Source organism: Trachemys scripta, chromosome 18 (genome assembly GCF_013100865.1).
Source record: "Trachemys scripta elegans isolate TJP31775 chromosome 18, CAS_Tse_1.0, whole genome shotgun sequence".
In the NCBI taxonomy this organism is placed as follows: domain Eukaryota; kingdom Metazoa; phylum Chordata; order Testudines; family Emydidae; genus Trachemys; species Trachemys scripta.
In genome coordinates this window covers 11,003,434-11,024,242 of record NC_048315.1, presented here as the reverse complement: position 1 = coordinate 11,024,242, position 20,809 = coordinate 11,003,434, and the positions used below count along the sequence as shown (strand labels likewise).

Below are 20,809 nucleotides of genomic sequence, written 5' to 3'. Positions count from 1 at the left end.
CCTACGGGACAGAAAATGGAAGTTGGGAAAAGCCCTTACCTTTGTTTTCACCTGTATGTTGCATCATCTTAGATCCCATTACTTGCATGGGTTGTTGTTCATTAATGAACCTGTGAAACCATCTTCTTCTTAACTGTCTCAGTTCTGAGTTCCGGGACATTAGCCACCGTGGCCCATACCTCTGATCTGATGTTGGGTCATGGAGCACATCCATGTCCACCAGAAGCTTAGAACTCAAACGAGGGTTTTGCATTGTCCTGGTATCTAGGATTCCAACTCCTATCACCATGTCTGAAACCGGTGAGACCTGAATATTTGAGGTCCCACGTGTGCCTTGTTGGATAACCAAGCGGGATCGCTGTAATAGGAGAAGGCTTCCAGCCATTAAGTAAGCTGCTGTGAGAAAGAAGAGCAGAAACTGGGTCCGCCGAAGAAATTTCTGTAGTCTGAAAAAAGGTTTGGCCATACCCTTACTGAAACTGGGCACTTCACGCCTTCAGAACGGCCCCTGAATCACCGTTTGAAATTGTATTAGTTCCTCCCATAAGTTCATCCCATCACTCTCCCATAAAAATGGTCTTTTTCAGTAGCAACAGCAACTACAATGGCATCATGCTTTATATCCATAGAACCGTGGGGTTTCTGGGCAGCTGATCTGGTTCAGGTGAACTTATGAACAGTTCCATGACTGTGGCCAGTTGCACTTCATAACATCAGATTCCAGAAGGAGAGGAAACCTGAAATATTAAGAAGAATAAAGTTGGCTCTGATCCCATTAGCAAACACTTACCATGTTGAGTTCTTTCCCCCCTTCTTTTATTTTAGCTAAACATATAAAGACAATAATCCTGGTAGAATGACTGATTTAAAAAGGATCCAGTTGCAGATTTCTATTTTTACATTTTTCTTTATTTTAATTTGTAATGTACAAGAAACACCTGCATGATTAGAATATTCTACTCAGGATGTTTGGAACAGTAAAGGCTTTTATTTCCTTTTGTAAATAGCTGACATCTCCGGTCTTTGTTACTGACTGGAACCAGGTAGTCACAATATAGACATCTTTAGAGGAAGATACTTTCTTTTCAGTGGTACAGTAGCTAAGCTACAAATCTAGATCAGAAAAAAACAACAGTGTGGGTGTATGGTGAAGAAAAACGAAATGGCATCAACTCTCAAAGGATAAGAGAATAATTCTTAATCTCCATGAATCACAATAAAATGAGGATTTATGCTGGAAGGATAGTTCCAATATAGATATAGATATAGATATTGTGTGTGTGTGTGTGTGTGTGGGCGCACGTGCACGCCTTGCCAAACTTAAAAGGAAGCTAAAGTTTCCACTAATTTGAATCTAGTGTATGTTTCTATGTACCTTTTGTGTGAGTGGGTATGGATGGGAGTATGTATATATGTATAGATTTAAATTAATGGAATCTTATATTTTCTTTTAAAGTTTTCCAAATATTTCTAGACTATTTTGGGGCTTTGCCAGGCTGTTAGTTGTGGTGATCTACACAGTGACAGGATTATCCAAGCAAGAAAAAGCTCTTTTATGCTCTAGGTAACCTTTAACCTTCTGGAACAAATAAAAATGGGCATCTTGCCATATGTTCTCTGAGTTCCCAGTTAATCGCTCCTCTGTGGAACCATGAAAGCACTGAGAAAAGATGCAGTTTGTTCCAGAAAAGAAAATATTATGGCTCTAGTTTAACTTGCATTCAGAGCACCCTCGAAACCAGCATCAGAACAAGGAAACTTGCTGTCCACTCATCGGCCATTCTTTTCATAGCATTCCTCCACTCTTTGCAGTTCTTGATTAAATATCTGAGGATACTTCTGTATGCCTCTTGCTAAAATATGTATGATCATGTAAAATTTCTCCTTAATTCTCTTTAACATTTTGTTTTTGCTTAGTTGTTTAATCTCTTGGCTTCTTAATCACCAATCAATGAAAGGTAAACCCTTCTCATTCAAAAATATATTACAGTTCATTTGACCATCCACTCTTTTTGTCCAATCCCCTTTTTGTCTATTTTTTCCTAAATAGCAGATTGAGCTTAGGAGAAAAGGTCAATACATTCTAACTTTGCAGATCAGGCTGACTAGGTTTTTGATGACCTGATTTAGAGAGCTCCTAATTTAAAACCAAAGTATCCAATTCTTAATCCCATGTGGCTGAGTAGCATCTGAAACATGGGGTAAGATTTTGCTGTGTTGATATCTGCCACTCCATTTTCTTCAAACGTCAATCTTCACAAGCAATTCTCATCTTCTCACCAATAATAACTGTGGAACTTTGCAGCTCACATCCATAATTCAGCTGACAAACTTTTGAGAGATTCAATGTGTTCCAAAAGACACACCATATTTTATGAACTATTTAAGGCCAGATCCTCAACGGGTGCAAATCAGCATGGCTCCATTCAATAATGCTGATTGAGACCAGCTGAAGATTTGACCCTTAATATTTAAATTAGTTAACATCTATGATCAACAACATTGAGTGCTCAGAAATGACAATAATGGGGTTATAGAAATACCAAGATAGATTAATAGAAGATTATTTATAATAATTATATATTGCAGATTACTACTCTTCTAATTATGCTGAAGTAACACTGTAAAATCACATAAGAACCATGTTATATGCATCCGAAGAAGTGGGCTGTACTCCACGAAAGCTTATGCTCTAATAAATTTGTTAGTCTCTAGTTGCCACAAGTACTCCTGTTCTTCTTTTTATAAGAACCATTTGATTCACTATTTGTGCATAACATTCAGCCGTTTCCAACATCTCTGTTGTTCCCTAAATAGATTATAATTTAAAAGGAAGCTGGGCACACGTTAACTATTCAAAATTCTGAGGGAAAATTACGACTCTTTGAGATGTATTGCATTCAAGACAAAGGCTTTGCAGATAGAAGAATCAGCTAAGGCACACCCTTGTGGCCCGTTTCAGAACAGATAGCACACTTCACCCTTCCATTTGTTAAAAGGGAGACTACAACAAGTCAGGCTGAAAGGTGAACTGTCAGGCTGGAGGGAGTTTACTGGTGGAGATCCTCAGGAATCAGTCTTGTGACCAATCTTATTTAACATTTTCAATAGTGACGGGGGCACAAAAAGTGGGAGTGTATTTTCAAAAAAATCAGCGACTGACACAAAGTTGGGAGGTATTGCCAATATAGAGTGGACCGGAATATCATGCAGGAAGATTTAGATGACCTAGAAAACTGGAGTAATAGAAATGGTATGGAATTTAATTGTGCAAAGTGCAGTTAGGGACTAACAATTGTTGCTATAAGCTGGGGAGTTATTTGTTGGGAGTGACAGAAGGAGAGAGACTTGGGTGTACTGGTCGATCACACGATGACTACAAGCTGCCAATGTGATGCAGCTGTGAATAAGGCTAATGCAATCCTAAATACATCAAAGGGATAAAGACCAGGGAGGTAGAGGAGTTATTTAAGTTAAGGACCAATGTTGGCACAACAACAGTAGATATAAACTGGCCATCAACAAGTTTTAGGCTTGAAATTAGACAAAGGTTTCTGACGGGGAGAGGAGTGATATTCTGGACCAGCTTTCCCAAGGGAGGGGGGCCCACCTGTGACAGCTATTAATAAATATCTCCAACAGCTGGAAATGGGACACTAGATGGAGAGGACATTAAGTTATTACAGAGAATTCTTTCCCTGGTGTCTGGCTGGTGAGACTTTCCCTGCCACACAGCGTTTAACTGATCACCATATTTGGGGTTGGGATGGAATTTTCCTTCAGGTCAGATTGGCAGAGACCCTGTTTTGTTTTTTTTTCACCTTTCTCTGCAGCATGGTGTCTGGGTTATTGGCTTGTTTGAACTAGAGTAAATGATGAATTCTCTGAAAACCTGAAGTCTTTACATTAAGATTTGAGGACTTCAGTAACTCAGCGAGAGGTCATGGGCCCATTACAGGAGTAGGTGATGGCCTGTGATGTGTAGGAGGTCAGATTAGATAATCATGATGGTTCCTTCTGGCGTTAAAGTCTTAGTCTATTCATAATAAGGCTTGGCAGAATTAATATTAAGCAATACTATGATCTCTTTATTAAGGCAATGATTATTGCAGTCATACAGTCAAATGTTTTTATGATATTTTTTTCTTATCACTGAGACATGACTATATAGATTTTTTTTTTTATATTCACAATACTTTTGCCCATTTTTTTTATTTCAAGGTTTTGTTTGATACTCAGAAAGAGATCCAGTAATCATTAGAAAAAATGGTTAAAACCAAGGTCCCGGAATATGTTCAAGGAATCTGAATAAAATGCATTGCCGGGTGGAAAAGAAGTAAAACACACATCTCTGACAAGCACAATACTTAGTTTACAAGAGGTAGTTCTTCTCTACCACTTTTCATTCAAAGATTTCAAAGTGCTTTACAAAGGACCAATTTTACAGATGGGAAAACTGAGACACAAAGTGGGCTGGTCCAGATACCAAGTGGTAATTAGGTGCTTACATACCTTTTGTGGATCTGGGGTGACATGATTTGCTAGTGCCACAGGGCAGTGGCAGAGCCAGGAGCAGAATGCAGGTCTCCCACTTCCCCATTCAATGCCCTATCTATCTACACATGAGTATTCACACTTCTGTTTATGGGGCAGAGGGAAAAAAACACCTATTCCCAACCTCAGAAGCTTTATCCATTATATGGATGTCAAGGGGGACAAAACTTGCAGAGATCAGTGCTAAATACCAATGACTCTGAAAGGTTAGGGTATTACTAGTAATAGGTTGAGGGGAAGTCATATTTAACGGGATAGTGCTGACAGCGTCTTACCTCTGCCCTTAGCAGAGGAACTGTAAACACCTGCATTTCTTTGTGTCAGCTGATCACAGAAAAGTCTCCTTCTGGCAGAGTACATCTCTCTCTCTTTTTTTTTTTTTTTTCCAGCCTTCCCCTCCCTGCAGGTGTGTAACGGTGGCATCGCAATAATGCAACACACTCTGAGCTAAATGATGGCTCTGAGAACCAGTGGAAAAGAGTGGTGGCTAGAAACAGCTGTAGAAGCTGAGTGAAAACGGGTGGACGCATTGTGCCCAAACACTGCATAATGTGCCTCGATCTGCTCTCGCTTAAACCATTTTACGCTGCTCTATTTCCGCTTACTTCAATGGAATCACTCCATAGTTAGGTAAACCGTGTAAACCAGTGAGAGCGGATCCAAGTCCAATGTGTGTAGGAGCACTGAGGGTGGTTCACTCAACAGCGATACCTGCTACACCTGCCTCCAAAACGTGTCATGTTTGCTCCTTGGGGATGCCTGGGGAGAAGGGTCTGGCCAGAGCACCACCTCCCGCCCACCCAGACTCAACCCCTTTGGGCTATGCAGTGCCGCCGGTAGTGCTAGCAGGCCTTGCTCTTCCACTCGGAACACAAAGAGCCCCGTTATGATTGCCTCTTGTGTCAGGGCACTGTTGGAAAGGGACTGCCAGCACCCTCTCTTTCCACCCATCAGCATGGAAAGCCACGAATTAGCCTTATGTTTGCCACCTGTTTATTGAGCATGCAAAGAACACACAAGACATCTAACATATGCAGAAGAACAACTTCAGTCTAAAAGACGTTTAGCACAGCTCCCACTGAGTTGGTTAAGAGGGAAGCTATTTATTATTGTTATTATTTATTTACTGCAGATGGACTTCCCAAGAGTTTCACAAACATTTAACCTACAGACCAGATTTGGTGGGTGGACTGGGGATACATGGGAGGGGTGAGTAGTGAGGGAGAGCTCAACTATATTGATTACATCCACTCTCGTGTACTGTTGCCAACTCTCTCGATTTCATTGTGAGCCTCTCAATATATTATATTTTCCAAAAAGCCTCAGCTCAAGTCTGGTGATTACAGGAGAATCTCAGGTTTCATAAAAAAAAAAAAAAGCCAATTTCTAGCCCTCACAGCTGTTGTCACATTTCCAAGATTTTCTCAAGGCTTAGAAACCAGAAAATAAATAAAATGGACCCCAAATGCATTACTCTCATGATTTTTAAGCTAATTTCGTGATATGTTTTGGAGGAATGACACAATTTTTGAAAGTTTGGGGTTGACATCACTGCTGTGTCCAGCCATTAGTTGACATGCACAACACTATGAATGCTATGCGCCTCTCTTTTCCACAGAAGAGGAGCAGAGGGGTGAAAAGAGGTACAATAATAAGTCATTATTCCCTGCAAAATAATTTAACATCAAATCCTATCTTCCTGAATAGGGTTCGGTTAATGAAAATTGGGAGACTCGCATACTGTCTGTTTTAGCTTCCTTTCCACTATTAATAAGTCCGAATAAAGAATGAATCCTTTCCATTTGTTTAAAAAGTTTCAAATGTCAGAAGTGAATTTTAGCACAGGCAGTGTGGTGTGTTTAAATTATCCCCAAATCCGGTGTCCCTTAATACAGTTGTCAGAAAAGTACATTGTAGGCAAATTGCAAAAATACTCCACTGGAGCAATACTGCAAATGTACAACTCACAAAAATTAAGTGTTTCTGTTAGTGGGAAAGCAGAGGAGTGCCACTAGCAAGGATTGCCACTGACGTATAAAAATGCCATTTTGATTTTTCCATGAACTGTGTATTCAGTATTGCCAGAGTAAAGTCTAGAAAAACATCACTTTTGACAATTACATTAAAAAATAAGAAATAAGAAAGACATGGTGAGACCTGCTAATCGGAAATTTGTCTTGTGTATATAAATGTTCACTTTAAACTTCTGAAATCAATATGAAAAAGGCATTCCTTAGTAGGAGAAGAGCCTTTTACCCCTATATATCTGTTCTCATATGACAGGGGACTTTTAGATGCCGATTAGCCCCAGATTAATTGACAACACAGATTGGTTGAATAGATTTGGGATTCCTGTTTAGGAATGCTACAATTCCCATGGCAGTCAGAAAAGGAAAACAGACTGTTAGGGTGTATAATTAATGGGATAGAGGCTAATGTTGAAAATATGTGATTATGTACTTGGAGTACACCCACACCTACAATATCAGGATCTGTTCTAATCACACCATCTCAAAAAACTTACAGTAGAAACTGAAGGGAGGTTGAGATGGGCAATGAAAATGATTAAAGAGATGGAGATGCTTCCTAATGAAGATAGAAATAACAGGACTGGGATTGTTCAGGATAGAGAGAAAACATAATAGAGGCATAAAACAATGAATGGTATAGAGCAGGTAAATGGGGTGCTCTTATATCTCATAATACAAAAACAAAGGGACATTCAATGACAATGAAAGACAATGCAATCTAAAAGAGTAAATGCCAGTGTACACAAACCATAACTAACCTGTGAAACTCACTGCCACAAGATATCATTGAAGGCAGGATCTTAGTGGGATTGAAAAAAGAAATAAACATTTATGTGGCTAATGAGAACATCCATCATGACATTAGTTAAGATATATGAAGGGATATAAACTCCCATAATTCCAGTTAGTTAATGCTTGGGTTAGGACCTGATTTAGGAAGAAATTCCTTCTACGGATAGTCTTCCATAATTCCATGATCTTCCAGTATAGGGTATCTTGTATTTCTCTGAAGTGGCTTATTTTGGCCATTGTCAGACGTAGGATTTTGGACAAAGGAACCTTGGGTCTGATCAAGTATGAAAATTCCTCTGTTCCTAATATATAAAAAACCACAGCCTTACTTACTGTATTAGCAGTGGGTGAACCTCCAAAAATTCATAGACCAGATTCAGATCAGGTAAGTACTGAAATGTCTGAACACTTATGGCATCTGTAGCCTATTCTAACTGTAGAATTTTGTGTAGAATTTTCACAAGAACAATTCGTTTTTCTTCTTGCTTCTGGAAATACCACGAGAACCTTACACAACACTACATTTCCTAGCAAGATACCAGAAGTGAGAAAAGATCTGAACATTCAGAACCGCAAAATAGATATAGTTCAAATTTGGTTCCTAAACTAGCTAAAGTCACGTTTCTTTCCACCCAGCCTGAAAATAGCCACTCAAGAAGAAGATGGCTCAAAATCATAACAGATATGTTAATTTGTTAGCGATCAAATCCTACCACTCCACCCAAGCCTGGGGTGGCACAAGAGGGCTTGTGGGGATGATTGGGAAGGAATCCACCCTGGAACACGTTCATTAATTATTTTACAATAATGCGTAAATGTCCCATAGTACTAGGTGCTGTTCATGCATGTAATAAAAAGACCTTGACCCAAAGACCTTACAATCCACAAAGCACTGGCATCAGCAGTACAAGGGTGGTTTTTGCAACCCAAAGGTCACATTAACCCTTGCAGTTGGTGTTACACCTTTACTTTGCGAAAAGTAGATCACCCAGGCCTCTGGCTCCTGCAGACCATCTCATCCCATCCCTAAATCCCATTCTGCTCGGCTCTATAGCAGTCTAGAGGCATGGTCCCCAACCCAGTCACCAGAAATCCTGTACCCTTCCATTTAGTTCCCCTCCATGTCATTCTAAGTCCTCCATAGCCATGCACAAGGGGGCAAGATTTGCCTCTGGGGCTGTAATGCCAAAAAGTATGACATACTAGAGTTGGTGCTACTTGCAGAGATGAGTGAGTGAGACAGTCTCTACCTTGGAGCATTTACAACCTATAGGCCAGATTTTAATGGGTGTAAATCAATGTAGATCCATTCACTGTAATGAGGATCTGGCCCTATTAATCAAATTCCTTCCTGATGGCAGTGGTAGGCCTCTGTCTTGTAAAGTGTCCTGTAGAGCTCTATAAATGTTTAATAGCAATGACACGAGTAACAGATATTTTTAACACCCACACATCATTAACATGTGCACAGTGAGGTGTGTTTTTTTTGAAGGATTTGTATGTACGGCTTCTCCTGAATAGCTTTGAAAATTTGCCTTGTAGTTAGTGTCTCCACAACACTGATAAGTTACATATAGTGTCAAGAAATGTGAGAGCACATTTAATCCCCACCGTCTCTAAAACATTCAGCACTTAGCATCCCATTGTGCATTGACAGTGCGAAAAATCAGACCTGAGGCATTTACAGTTCTGATTTTCTTTCAGCACATATACAATACCAGATTTATAGCCGTGCCATAAAGAATTTGCTACAAGGAAAAGCAGGTTGATGATAGGCTTCTAAAATGACGTCAGTTGACAGGCATGAGTCACTTTTCCTATTGACCACAAAACAAAACAAAATCACATTAGGCATGCATTAGTACCATTACAAATAAAAAGACACTGGAGATTCTATCCTCCCAGCCAAGTGGTAACCACAGAAACCTTTGGGGACTATGACTCACTTTTTTCAGGCTTCAGAGAAGGTACCTGAAGAAGAGGAGTCATTGACTGACAGGTGAATTTTGTGCCCTTTTCAGGGCTATCACTAAACGTGTTGCACACCTTAGACTTAGGTCAATACCACAATGTAGTTCAAGAACAGCAGGATTTTACAAATGCAGAGTTCTTGGCATAAAGCTTCTATTTTGTATCCTAAACTAAATGAAATGGACGCTTGAACAACATTATTTTTAGAAAAAAATCCGTCTGTCTTCCACATTTCTCCTCTACTTTGTCAGCTCTCTTTGAAGACCAATGTAGTCAGCTTGGAAATGATTTCAAGACCTAACAAAAATAGATTTTGGCTTGCAGCCTGTCTTTTGGATATAGACGGTCATTTTCTTGAGGCTTTATAGGGGGAGGAGTCAGGATTAATATAATAACATGTAGGCTCAGTCAGAGCACAGAAGGTCGAAAACTAGTGAGAAAGGGAAAAGTCACAAAGTCGGTTCAGCCTCATGCCTAAAGTTAAGCTTTAATTTGTAGCTCAAGTCGGGTGTAAAGCTCCAGATGACTGAACTACTCTGCAAAACATCTGTCATCGCCACGACTGCAAAAGTGAATAGCCAGCTCGCCCCATCGTTTCCAATATGGGTGGGGGGGTTCATTTGAGTTGTCAGAAATCAAATGAAGGAGAGCACAAAGGGGATGTTTCCAACCACTCCACCCTCCCACTTTGGGGCAATGGGAATATTCCATATTCTCCCACCAGACAAACCTGGTCGTTGTTGCCTAGGATCAGAAATATACTGTTGGTGAAGAATTTCATGTTCAAGTAGAAAAATCACACTGGAAAGAGAGCTTAGAAGAAAAATCCCGCTGCTACAGAGCCTGTTGCAAAGTCCACTGGCTCCCATTGACTTTGATGGACTTTGGATCAGGCCTCTTACGAAGGCACTGGCATTGCCGTCCCAGCTGTTGCATGGTGTTCTCTGGTGGTTGATGCAAATGCAAGAAAAGCAGGTGGCTTCTCCAGCACGCTTTCCTCTCTTCTTTTTTTTTTTTATTTAACAAAAACAAAGATTTTCTAAGAAGAGTTATCGAAATAGCTCATTTACTTGAAACAACCTAAGAGACAGGTCTGTGGGAGATAAGCTGATAATTGACTTTTCTGGCAGTTACAATATTATGTTCAGATATGACTCATCTAGAATCCAGTAGATTGGCTTTCCGAGTGTATTTTGGTTTAGATCGATGGGAGGAGGCACTCTAGGAGTGAGGGTTATTCTTAAAGCAGAATTAGAATTCTTGCTGAAGCGTTTTGGCCAAGCGTGCAGTATACCTGGTGGCAGAGCACACTTATGATAAAGGTTAAGGACCCTGGAGGTATGACCTCAGGCAATGTGAGGATGCCCAGTAAGGATCTGGTGCTACACCATTGAAGATAATGAAAAATTTGCAATTCACTTCCATGGGAGCAAGATTGTGGTTTAGATCATTAATGATAAGTGGTGTGGTTGGCTCAGTTCTAGGCACCAGTCTAAGTTTATACAGTGAAAAAAATAACACAGTCAAGTCTCAGAGAGGCTTTTACTTGTTCAGATGGAGGGAGGAAGGAGAGATATAGGGAGGAATATAAAATGCCTCAACAGTGGATGTGTTATTCCTTGACTTTAGCAAAGCTTTTGATACGGTCTCCCACAGTATTCTTGCCGCCAAGTTAAAGAAGTATGGGCTGGATGAATGGACTGTAAGGTGGATAGAAAGCTGGCTGGATCGTTGGGCTCAACGGGTAGTGATCAATGGCTCCTTGTCTAGTTGGCAGACGGTTTCAAGCGGAATGCCCCAAGGGTCGGTCCTGGGGCCAGTTTTGTTTAATATCTTTATTAATGATCTGGAGGATGGTGTAGACTGCACTCTCAGCAAGTTTGCAGATGACACTAAACTAGGAGGTGTGGTAGATACACTAGAGGGTAGGGATCGGATACAGAGGGACCTAGACAAATTAGAGGATTGGGCCAAAAAAAGCCTGATGAGGTTCAACAAGGACAAGTGCAGAGTCCTGCACTTAGGACGGAAGAATCCCATGCACTGCTACCGAATGGCTAGGTAGCAGTTCTGCAGAAAAGGACCTAGGGGTCACAGTGGACGAGAAGCTGGATATGAGTCAACAGTGTGCCCTTGTTTCCAAGAAGGCTAACGGCATTTTGGGCTGTATAAGTAGGGGCATTGCCAGCAGATCGAGGAACGTGATCGTTCCCCTTTATTCGACATTGGTGAGGCCTCATCTAGAATACTGTGTCCAGTTTTGGGCCCCACACTACAAGAAGGATGTGGAAAAATTGGAAAGAGTCCAGCGGAGGGCAACAAAAATGATTAGGGGTCTGGAGCACGTGACTTATGAGGAGAGGCTGAGGGAACTGGGATTGTTTAGTCTCCAAAAGAGAAGAATGAGGGGGGATTTGATAGCAGCCTTCAACTACCTGAAGGGGGGTTCCAAAGAGGATGGAGCTCGGCTGTTCTCAGTGGTGGCAGATGACAGAACAAGGAGCAATGGTCTCAAGTTGCAGTGGGGGAGGTCCAGGTTGGATATTAGGAAACACTATTTCACGAGGAGGGTGGTGAAGCACTGGAATGCGTTACCTAGGGAGGTGGTGGAGTCTCCTTCCTTGGAGGTTTTTAAGGCCCGGCTTGACAAAGCCCTGGCTGGGATGATTTAGTTGGGAATTGGTCCTGCTTTGAGCAGAGGGTTGAACTAGATGACCTCTTGAGGTCCCTTCCAACCCTGATCTTCTATGATTCAGAATTAAAATTCAGGGCTTTAACAATCCAGTCAATTTTGGGAACAACTCCCTCTGAAATTAATGGGAGCTATAGGTTTACAATTCATGGGGCAATCATGCCTTAGGAACTCAGAAAGCTGGATATCCTATAAACCTGAATAAACAAAAATGAAGGAATGTGATACAGGGGAAAATTGACTTCTCTTCATCAGCTAACATAGGGTGAGATCCTTAGCTGGTAAAAACCAGTGTAGCTACATAGGGCTAAATTCTACAGTTCCTGTTCATACCTAAAGTCAAAGGGATTTTTGCATGTATTAAGACTGTAGGTCTTGGACTCATTAACATACCCAGGAATGCACTTTAATTAATCCCAGTGAATACAGTGCTCATGAGACAGAATAATAGCCTTGGTTTGAGCCTGGTTTATTGCAAACAAGTGCCATGAAAGCTATCACACACAGCTCTACCAATGCACCTCAGCCCATTCTATGTCCGTTTGGTTGCATTGTTCATTGGTTTTCTCAGCCATGTCCTCCCTTTTGCATAGCAGAAAACCAAAATCCTTTGTACTTGTAGCTCAAGCAGTGATCTTAATTTAAAAATATTTGGCTAACAACTGTGAACTGGTAGAAGTCCACTATTCATACAGCCTCCTAGGACCACACTCTGTCAAACACCGTGTACAGTTGACAGTTGCTAAATATTTTAATTTATTTTTACTAATTATGTATTTAAAAAAATATATATTGAAGATCAAATTAAGGTTGCATTTTTTTCCCAAACCCACCCCTGGTTGCATGAGTTAGATAAAAACAAAATGTTGCTTTAAATATTTGTAAAAATATGATATTTTTAACTCTGCCATCCCCTTTCCATAGAAATTAGTGTATCCTATGAGTACCGGCAGTAAGAAACTCATGATAATAAGAAACTCTCAATGATTTCCCATTGCAAGCTTTTGGGCAGGAAATCATTTTAAAAAAAAAAAGTTGATTTTTTTTTCAGAGAGGCATTGATGTAAATGTAGAGAGACAGATCCTCAGCTTGTGTAAGATGGAATAGCTATGCCAGTTTCTCAGATAAGGATCTGGCACTCATGCCTTGACATTGAGGTGCTAAGCACCCATAACTCCAGTTGAAATCAATGGAAGATGCAGATGCAACACATGAGTGTGGGGTTAACCTCGTCTTCTTTGTCTCAACTGTAATTATTTCTTTCCTCTTTTGTAAAAGGGACCTCCAACCCAATTCATTAGTGAAGTTTAATCCCTGAGTAACACTGCCATGTTGAGACTTTAAAGAGTGACAGATGTACCGCGAGTCTTGTGAGTAATGGATCGCAAATGAATTATTATACTTTAAACACAATATAAAGTCAGTCAGCAAACTGGAAGTGAGATGGGAGCAAGACAATTTCTCCACACACCCAAGCGCAGATGCTGCAGCTGACGAAGAATGCCTAAATGAGTTTACTTTTTCCCCCACTTTTTGAAGTGAACATGCTATATAATTTAATCTGCCCACCAAGTTTATTTTAACACAGGTATCATGTTAAAGTTTTTAAATAATTCTGAACGCTGATCTAAGTAAAGCAGAAAAAAATTATGCAGAGATGTCAGGTAGCAAAAATGTACAAACCCCCGAAACTGTCACGTCAATGTTAAAATACTTGTGTTTACACACTACCAACATCTCCATACAGTGTGTACATAGTATACAACACAAGCAGTGTTACGACTGATACCAAATTCATTTACTTAAAAGTAAATGGTGATGTTACCAATTAGCACAGAGCTACGACCCAACTGGGTTGTGAAGTCAGCATTTAACTTGTGCAAATCTGATCATAACATCTCTCTAATTGGATATTGCATTTATACAAGGCTAATTTGTTATCATAAGTAAATGTCGGTCAAGACGATCATTTCCAGACCATCGCCTTGCCCTGTGGGAAGGCATGGCGAGAGATCACACAAAAGGTAACAATAAGTTAAAGAACATTCAGCTTGAGATAGAATAGTGACTTGGCAAGTGTTAAAATGACAGGTTTGTAACATTAAATGTGCTGAAATGATATGTTGGGTTCATGAAAAACAACACTCAACACCTTTTATAGGTCAGTGATCAAATAACTTGATTATCAAGTAGAATGAACCCACACCACTGTGGAATAAAGGCAGACATGCATATATATATATGTGCTGTGTATACAGAGTATTGTGTACCATAAAGACACACACAGTGCATGTAACCTGTCACATACCTTCAAAAACAACAACAGAAAGAGACATATCTGCAAAAAGTCATCTGGAGGCTGGAAAGTCTTTTAGTACACGGTAAATCACATTAGTGTAACGTACATCTCTTTGATGTTAGAAACTCAAACGAAGACACAGCAAATGATGTGCAATTTCTGAAAAACAATATGGTTCTGTTGCTACAGGCTGAAGTTTTCCAAGAGACCGTTGTAGAAAATGCACAATGAATGGATTTGCACATCCCACAGAAGCTAAACATGAGAGCAGTTTCTGTGTGCAATAAAATACATTGAACTGACAATACCCTAAACAGCTGAAGTGTCGTAAGAGTCGCATACCAAAAATTATTAGATTCTATTTATACGGTATAGTGGGGCTTCTGAAACTGCTTAAAGAAACAGTGCTTCCTAATTTGCCTTGCCGTGCTATAAAACAAACACACACACACATACTATCCATTCCTACTTTTTAAGTATATTTCCTAGCTGCTTTGGGAAGGGCATCTCAGCAGCAAACTGCAATCTTCACAAACAATGCAGCTAAGCCCGGCATGCTTGAGATGGCATGGATAAATTTAATAAATCAAACAGCCATTTGGGTCTGTAAGGTATGTTAATGCCCCAGTGTCTGCAAAAAGTTGTCTGGTTATTATTTGTGTGATGGCCAGCAGATGAATAGCTTCCAGAAGAAGATAATTCAACTATATAAGAAATAGAAGAAGAAAAACTCACCTTTCTTTTATGGTCAAGGAACTCTTCTTATTATGAGGCAGAGTCTTAGACAATCCAGTGAAATATTAGAAAAAGCTGTAATGCATATTTGAAAAGCGGATAAATCCTGCTCTCTTTGCCCTTCCCCACTAATCCTTCTTCTGTCTCCCAGATTTCAGTACACAGAGCTATAATCCTCCTGAGTACCCCCTCAGTGCTCTGCCTGTATCTAAGCTCTGCACTTCAATACCTCCAGCTGTTTATATCAGTAACTAACCAAGCAGCAAGAGATCATATCCTGTCTGCACATGCTCACTGCTCACCAGTCTTTGCTGCTGCCAAGCTGGGAGATCTCCAGGGTCCTAGTGACTCAGACCAGTGTTCAGGAGTTAGGAATTGAAAATACCGATGAGGTTTGTTTTTAGAGTGTGGTATTTGGTGTGGGGGGTTGGGGAGGGCAGCACAGGGAGAAATAAGCCCTGCTCTTGTGCACATAAAACTGAAGGGAAGTAATGACACACACAGTATGTCATACTGTGTCAAAAACAGCAGCCATGATCTGTGTGCTTTGCTTTTCCTTTTCAAGTGAGCTGTAAAAGTTCCCCTCCTTCACATTTGTTTTATAGAAATCTATAGACTTCGTTCACAGCTATAGACTTCTACCTATAGACCTGTCCAGGAAGGCAAATAAATCTAATCATCCGCAACACAGAAGATCTCATACTATCAGCTGAAGGGAGGCTTTTTTATGCCTCTTTTCCACTAGAATCAGAACTGTTTTGGAGCCACTTTTTCCTAGATACATTCCCAACAGGTGAGAGAGAAATACAGGTAAATGGTTCTGCAGAAACTGTTCCAATACAGGCTTAGAGATTTCAGACAGCATCTTGTTATTCAAGGCACAGGTGGATGGAAGTAAATTATTTATAAATGTGAGAGCTGAAAGACAGTTCACTGGCTGTCCATAAGATTGACTGATCGGCAATATCATCTTCACTGTGTATTTGGTGTCCCTTGTCCTGTTGGTTCAAATGGTATTAAACCAACACCTGTGTTCAATGAGAGATTGGGAGTGAGCTCCAAATTCAGCTCTGCACCTGGACTTGGACCACTCCGTAATTCTAGTGTGTTTGGATCAGACCATTATAGCTGTGGACGTTACATGCAAAATTCAGATCCAGTTTTGGATCTGGATTTCAAGTGACCCATATCGCCTCTAATCCTCAGTGCTCAGGTGTTCAGATTTGTAATACCGGATCACATTCCTTTCTAACTAGGGTTGCCAACTTTGTTTGGACGAATTCCTGGAGATTTCATTACATGACATAATCTTTAATTAAAGATTAATCTGTTTCCTGGAGATGCCAGGACAATCCTGGAGAGTTGGCAACCCTATTTCTAACCAAGGGAGGGAGGGGGGAGGAACCACTCTACCTGTAATTTTAATTAGAGAGAATAGTCAGGATCTCAGCTGCTGCTTAGGGTATAATTCTGTCAATCTTCTTCATGTTGCTTATTACCTTACTCTGTGACTAGCCCATTCATTTCAGTGGCGCTATTTGAGCAGAAAGCACTCCAGCAGCAGACCCCTGATACCCAGTCCTGGGTCTCTGAATTAGAGAGAGGTTCAAGCTGCCAAATTCTACTTGTATTTCAGACACCACACAACTGGTCAAACCCATGGGTTTCTTTGTTCATTATAAATATTTGCAAAATATTCCAGTTCTCATGCAGATCTGGATTTCACACACACCTGAAGTTTGGAGCTATGACCTGGGCTCATCTCTGTGCAGTGTATTGCAAGATTTTGTCCAGAGGTGTTCCAGGCGTACACAGATTTTGTGTTGGCTTTCTGCACCTACGGGGAATTTCACCATCTGTGTGCTGTAATATTTAGGCACAGGAACTCTCTCTTGTTTGGTCACTTCTAGGCAAACAAGGTTGGTGCCGTAATTATTTGATTCGATTTACTTTTCAATATTTATTTTCAGGGTAAAGATTTCGGGGAGGGGGTGTTTGTTTGTTTGGTTGGTTGGTTGGTTGGTTGGTTGGTTGGTTTTTAAAGCAAACAAATCCAGGTATTTCTACGACTTTTAATTGCACCCAGGAAAACAATTGACAGAAATGGCAAAGCCAGAGGAAGAATCACATTTCTGTTGGTTGCACTTTGTGGGCCGGATCCTCAGCCCCTGTTAGAATCCCTTTACAGAGCTGCAGTGGCACAAATGGCCCTTAAACTATGCTTGGGGGAATCTTCAGCAGGCATTAAGACAGCTATGCTGGATTTATGTCATCAGCTCTTCTCTCCCTGGTGTGCAGGTCAGGGAAAGGCAACGCTGGGCCTTTCTAAGCAGCAGAACTTAGAGCACCCCTGAGGCTGCTCAAATTTATATCAGGAATGTTTTAGGCCCACGCACTCTATGGGTTGGGGAAGTTGAAAAGTGGCCTTTTCTTCTCTCTCTCCAGCTGAGCTGAGCATAAGTTCATGCAACAGATGACCTGGTTCTATAGTTTGTATTTGTTTTCAGTGTAAAGCAAAGGTCATTTTCCTAGGTAAAGTCAACTTCCATTTCTCTGTGTATTTCTGTATATCTGAGATAGCAGCATGATGTAGTAGATATGGCACTGGACTGGGATCCAGGAGATTTGGGTTCTATTCCTAGCTCTGCCACTGAGTGTCTGTGTGACCTTGGACAAGTCATTTCACCTCTTTGTACCTCTGATTCCCCTCCCACCCTTGGTCTGTCTTGTCTATTTTGATTGAAAGATGTTCAAGACAGGTACTGTCTCTTGCTATGTATAGGTACTGTACATAATAAGCTGGTTGGATCTTTTAGGGGTATTATAATACAAAAAATAACTTACTACCTCCATAAAAATGACAAAATCCACCTATTTATCCATAACAAGATGAGCCCATTTTTTTCTATCATAAAAATCTTTGGGTTGTTGGTGAATTTTATCTCAATGAATAAATTTGCAATTTGTTTTAAAAAACAAAAACACCACCACCTGCTTTCAAATGTGGAAATTCAAGAAGCGAAGATTAAGGATTTCTAGCAGTTTATACCATTCACACCAAGTTTGACAATCCTTCAGACTCGATAAGATGTGAAACTGAACTGCTAGAATCCGTTTGCTGATATTAACATGTCAAACATTTGCTGAGGTTTAGCATAGTGACAGGGCTACAATTTCACAGTGAGTTTCTGGATTTTGAATGGCAAAGTACAGGCAGGATAGTCTGAGTATACAATATCCTGTATTTTTTACCCTTAAGCCATGGAAGAAGCCAGTGCTATGGTTTATTTTAGCAAATAAATAGCAAGGTGCACTTGTATATCTGAAGGGGTGTTGAACCTTCACTCAACCTTGTTAAGTCACAGTAAAGACCAGTAGCGTAGCAAATTTTGTGAATAAGAAAGTGAGTGAAAAAGCACCTTTAAAAAAAAAGCAATGATGATGCATCACAAACATGTACTAGTTTGATTTGATAAGTTTTAGTTTGGTTTTAATTTTGTTGGGTAACGCTGCATAGTAGTCTAGCAAATGTTCTGAGGGCTTAGTAACAAGAACTGTTGTCTTGCTGTCAATGCTTGCCTGTAAATATGAAGAGGGAACTCCAGTTTAAAAAGAAAATTACTGACTTTGCAGGTTAGCAAAGTTAATTAGCAATGTAACTATCAAAATCTAATATATGGAAATATCAGGTGTATCCTCCTCTCACTTGCACCAGTGTAAGTGATGGATGGGTCCATAATTTTTCAACCCACCAAACCCTTAAGTTGATGCTTCTGGTCTAAATCAATAAAATTACACCAGTGCACATTGGTGAACCAATGAGAGGAGAGGTAAGTCATCTCATTACACAACTTTGTTTCCAAAGATTTGACACAATTTTCTTAAGAAATCCAAAAGCAGGCAAAAATCACCTGCTCCAAATTTTCATTCCAAAACCAAATATCAGCAGTTGTGTCAAAAGACTTGCCATGGTTTTCAAACCGTCTAGACAAATCAGCATCTGCACCAAGTTATCGATGGATTCCAGGGAGGTGCTATTATTTTGATGGAAAATATGCTTCTTGCATGGTTTTGTCAAATCTACACACAATTCTTTGAAAGATGTTTTGGTTGTTGTGCTTTGAGTTTTGGATTCAAGCAAGCCCCAAACTCAAAGACAAGTTTCACACAATGTAAGTTATTGCTGTGCAAAATCTCAGCACCATTTTGATGTCAACAGTTTCAATTACTTAGATGGTGATACCACATAGCCAGCATGAGTAACACATGCAGCCTGTCTGTGACTTCTGGATTCTGTTGACTCCGGGGAGGGGAAAAAAAATGGAGAGATCTGCCTCATCTACACTAAGGGCCCTTTACACCCCTGTGGCAACATAATTTGGCCCTAATGTAAATGAGAATCATTCTTTTGGTGCATCCAGAGGTGTCAGATAGTCCCTTGGTTAAACAAAAGTGCTGTCTGTCTGTCTAGAAACAGAGGCTAGATCCACATGTGCCATAAATTGGGGTATTCCATGGATATCAGTGTAGCTATGAGGATGTACACCAGCAAAGGATCTAGCCCACAGTTTCCCGAGTCATAATCAGAACCAACTGGCTTAAAATTAGCTCCCTGCAAATCAATCAAATGTCTTTGATCATGTCTCAATGTTTCTGCATTGTCTGTTTCAGCCAGATAGGGTCTTAGTGTGTGTAACTTGGCGTTGACACTGCCAGGCTGCCGCTGACCATTAGAATTCTGCATGCGCTCTCCCTTCCTCTCCTTCCTGGAGAAGAGGCAAGGATTTAGTGTTCCTACTGTAATATTTGGACGGGGGAATCTGTTCTTCAATGTGTGCATTCATACAAGGCCAAAACAGCAAATCTGGTCCAGCCCTCGCGCTACTCTTCCATGTGTCCCGAATGAATGATCTTTGTAATTTTCAATCTCAGTGATTGTGGGATCACAAGCTTTTAACCTTTTAGAATAAGATTATCAGTAACTGTTCATTCTTCACAGGCTGTCCAGAATTCCGTCACTTGTAGCAAACACACAGATTTTTTTCTTTAGGAAATGTAGCAATGTGGATAACTGGAGAGCCTGCAAAGTTGCCACACTTAATTCTCTTAAAACAGAAGTCTTTGCAAGATTGGGCCTTAGTTTTGTTCATTTCTCTCCTGACACAGATAAACAGGTCACAACAAAATGATATTGTGCCTCATGTAACCCCTCTATGTTGTCAGGAAGCTTTGTGAAGAAAAACTCTTCGAGCTATCAGCAAACAATGTTTCTTTTCATGACCAGTTCAGTGTGGCATTTAGTAGACGTGGTGCTGAACTTGGGCAGCTGAATGTCAGAAGACTCCATAATCCTGGACAGTTTCTCTTTTCTTAGTCTGCTTCTGCACATACTGTCCATGGCGTCTAACACCATGTGAGTTTTTGGCACAATGTGATCTCTTGTTGCGTGCATGAAGGCAGTAACTAAGTGCATGTCTACAATTGCATAGAAGGTATGATTGCAGCTAGGTAGATATTATCCACATTAGCATTAATCTAGCTAGCATAGGTAAAAATAGCAGTGAAGATATTTCAGTGGGCTGTACAAGCCTACCCAATCCCCCCGCGTATGTACTCACTTTGTTAGCCCAGCCTCTGCAGTATTATGAAGGTTTCGCTGCTATTTTTACCTATGCTCGATTAAAGCTAGCGCAGGTCGGCCATCCCATGATACAATCACACTGCCTGTTGCAGTG

At 40.5% G+C, this 20,809-nt stretch overlaps 1 protein-coding gene across 1 annotated transcript in view; it reads right to left on the bottom strand.

Moving 5' to 3' along the window:
- The window catches only part of WSCD1 (WSC domain containing 1), a 55,950-nt gene extending 40,605 nt beyond the window's left edge, over positions 1-15,345 (bottom strand). Inside the window, exons 1-2 of the mRNA XM_034752520.1 lie at positions 15,075-15,345; positions 40-737 (exon numbers count right to left, since the gene is read on the bottom strand). Coding sequence (XP_034608411.1) covers positions 40-466 — 427 coding nt within the window. The 5' untranslated portion in view covers positions 467-737; positions 15,075-15,345. The remainder of the gene's footprint in view (positions 1-39; positions 738-15,074) is intronic.
- Between the last annotated feature and the right edge of the window lie 5,464 nt (positions 15,346-20,809).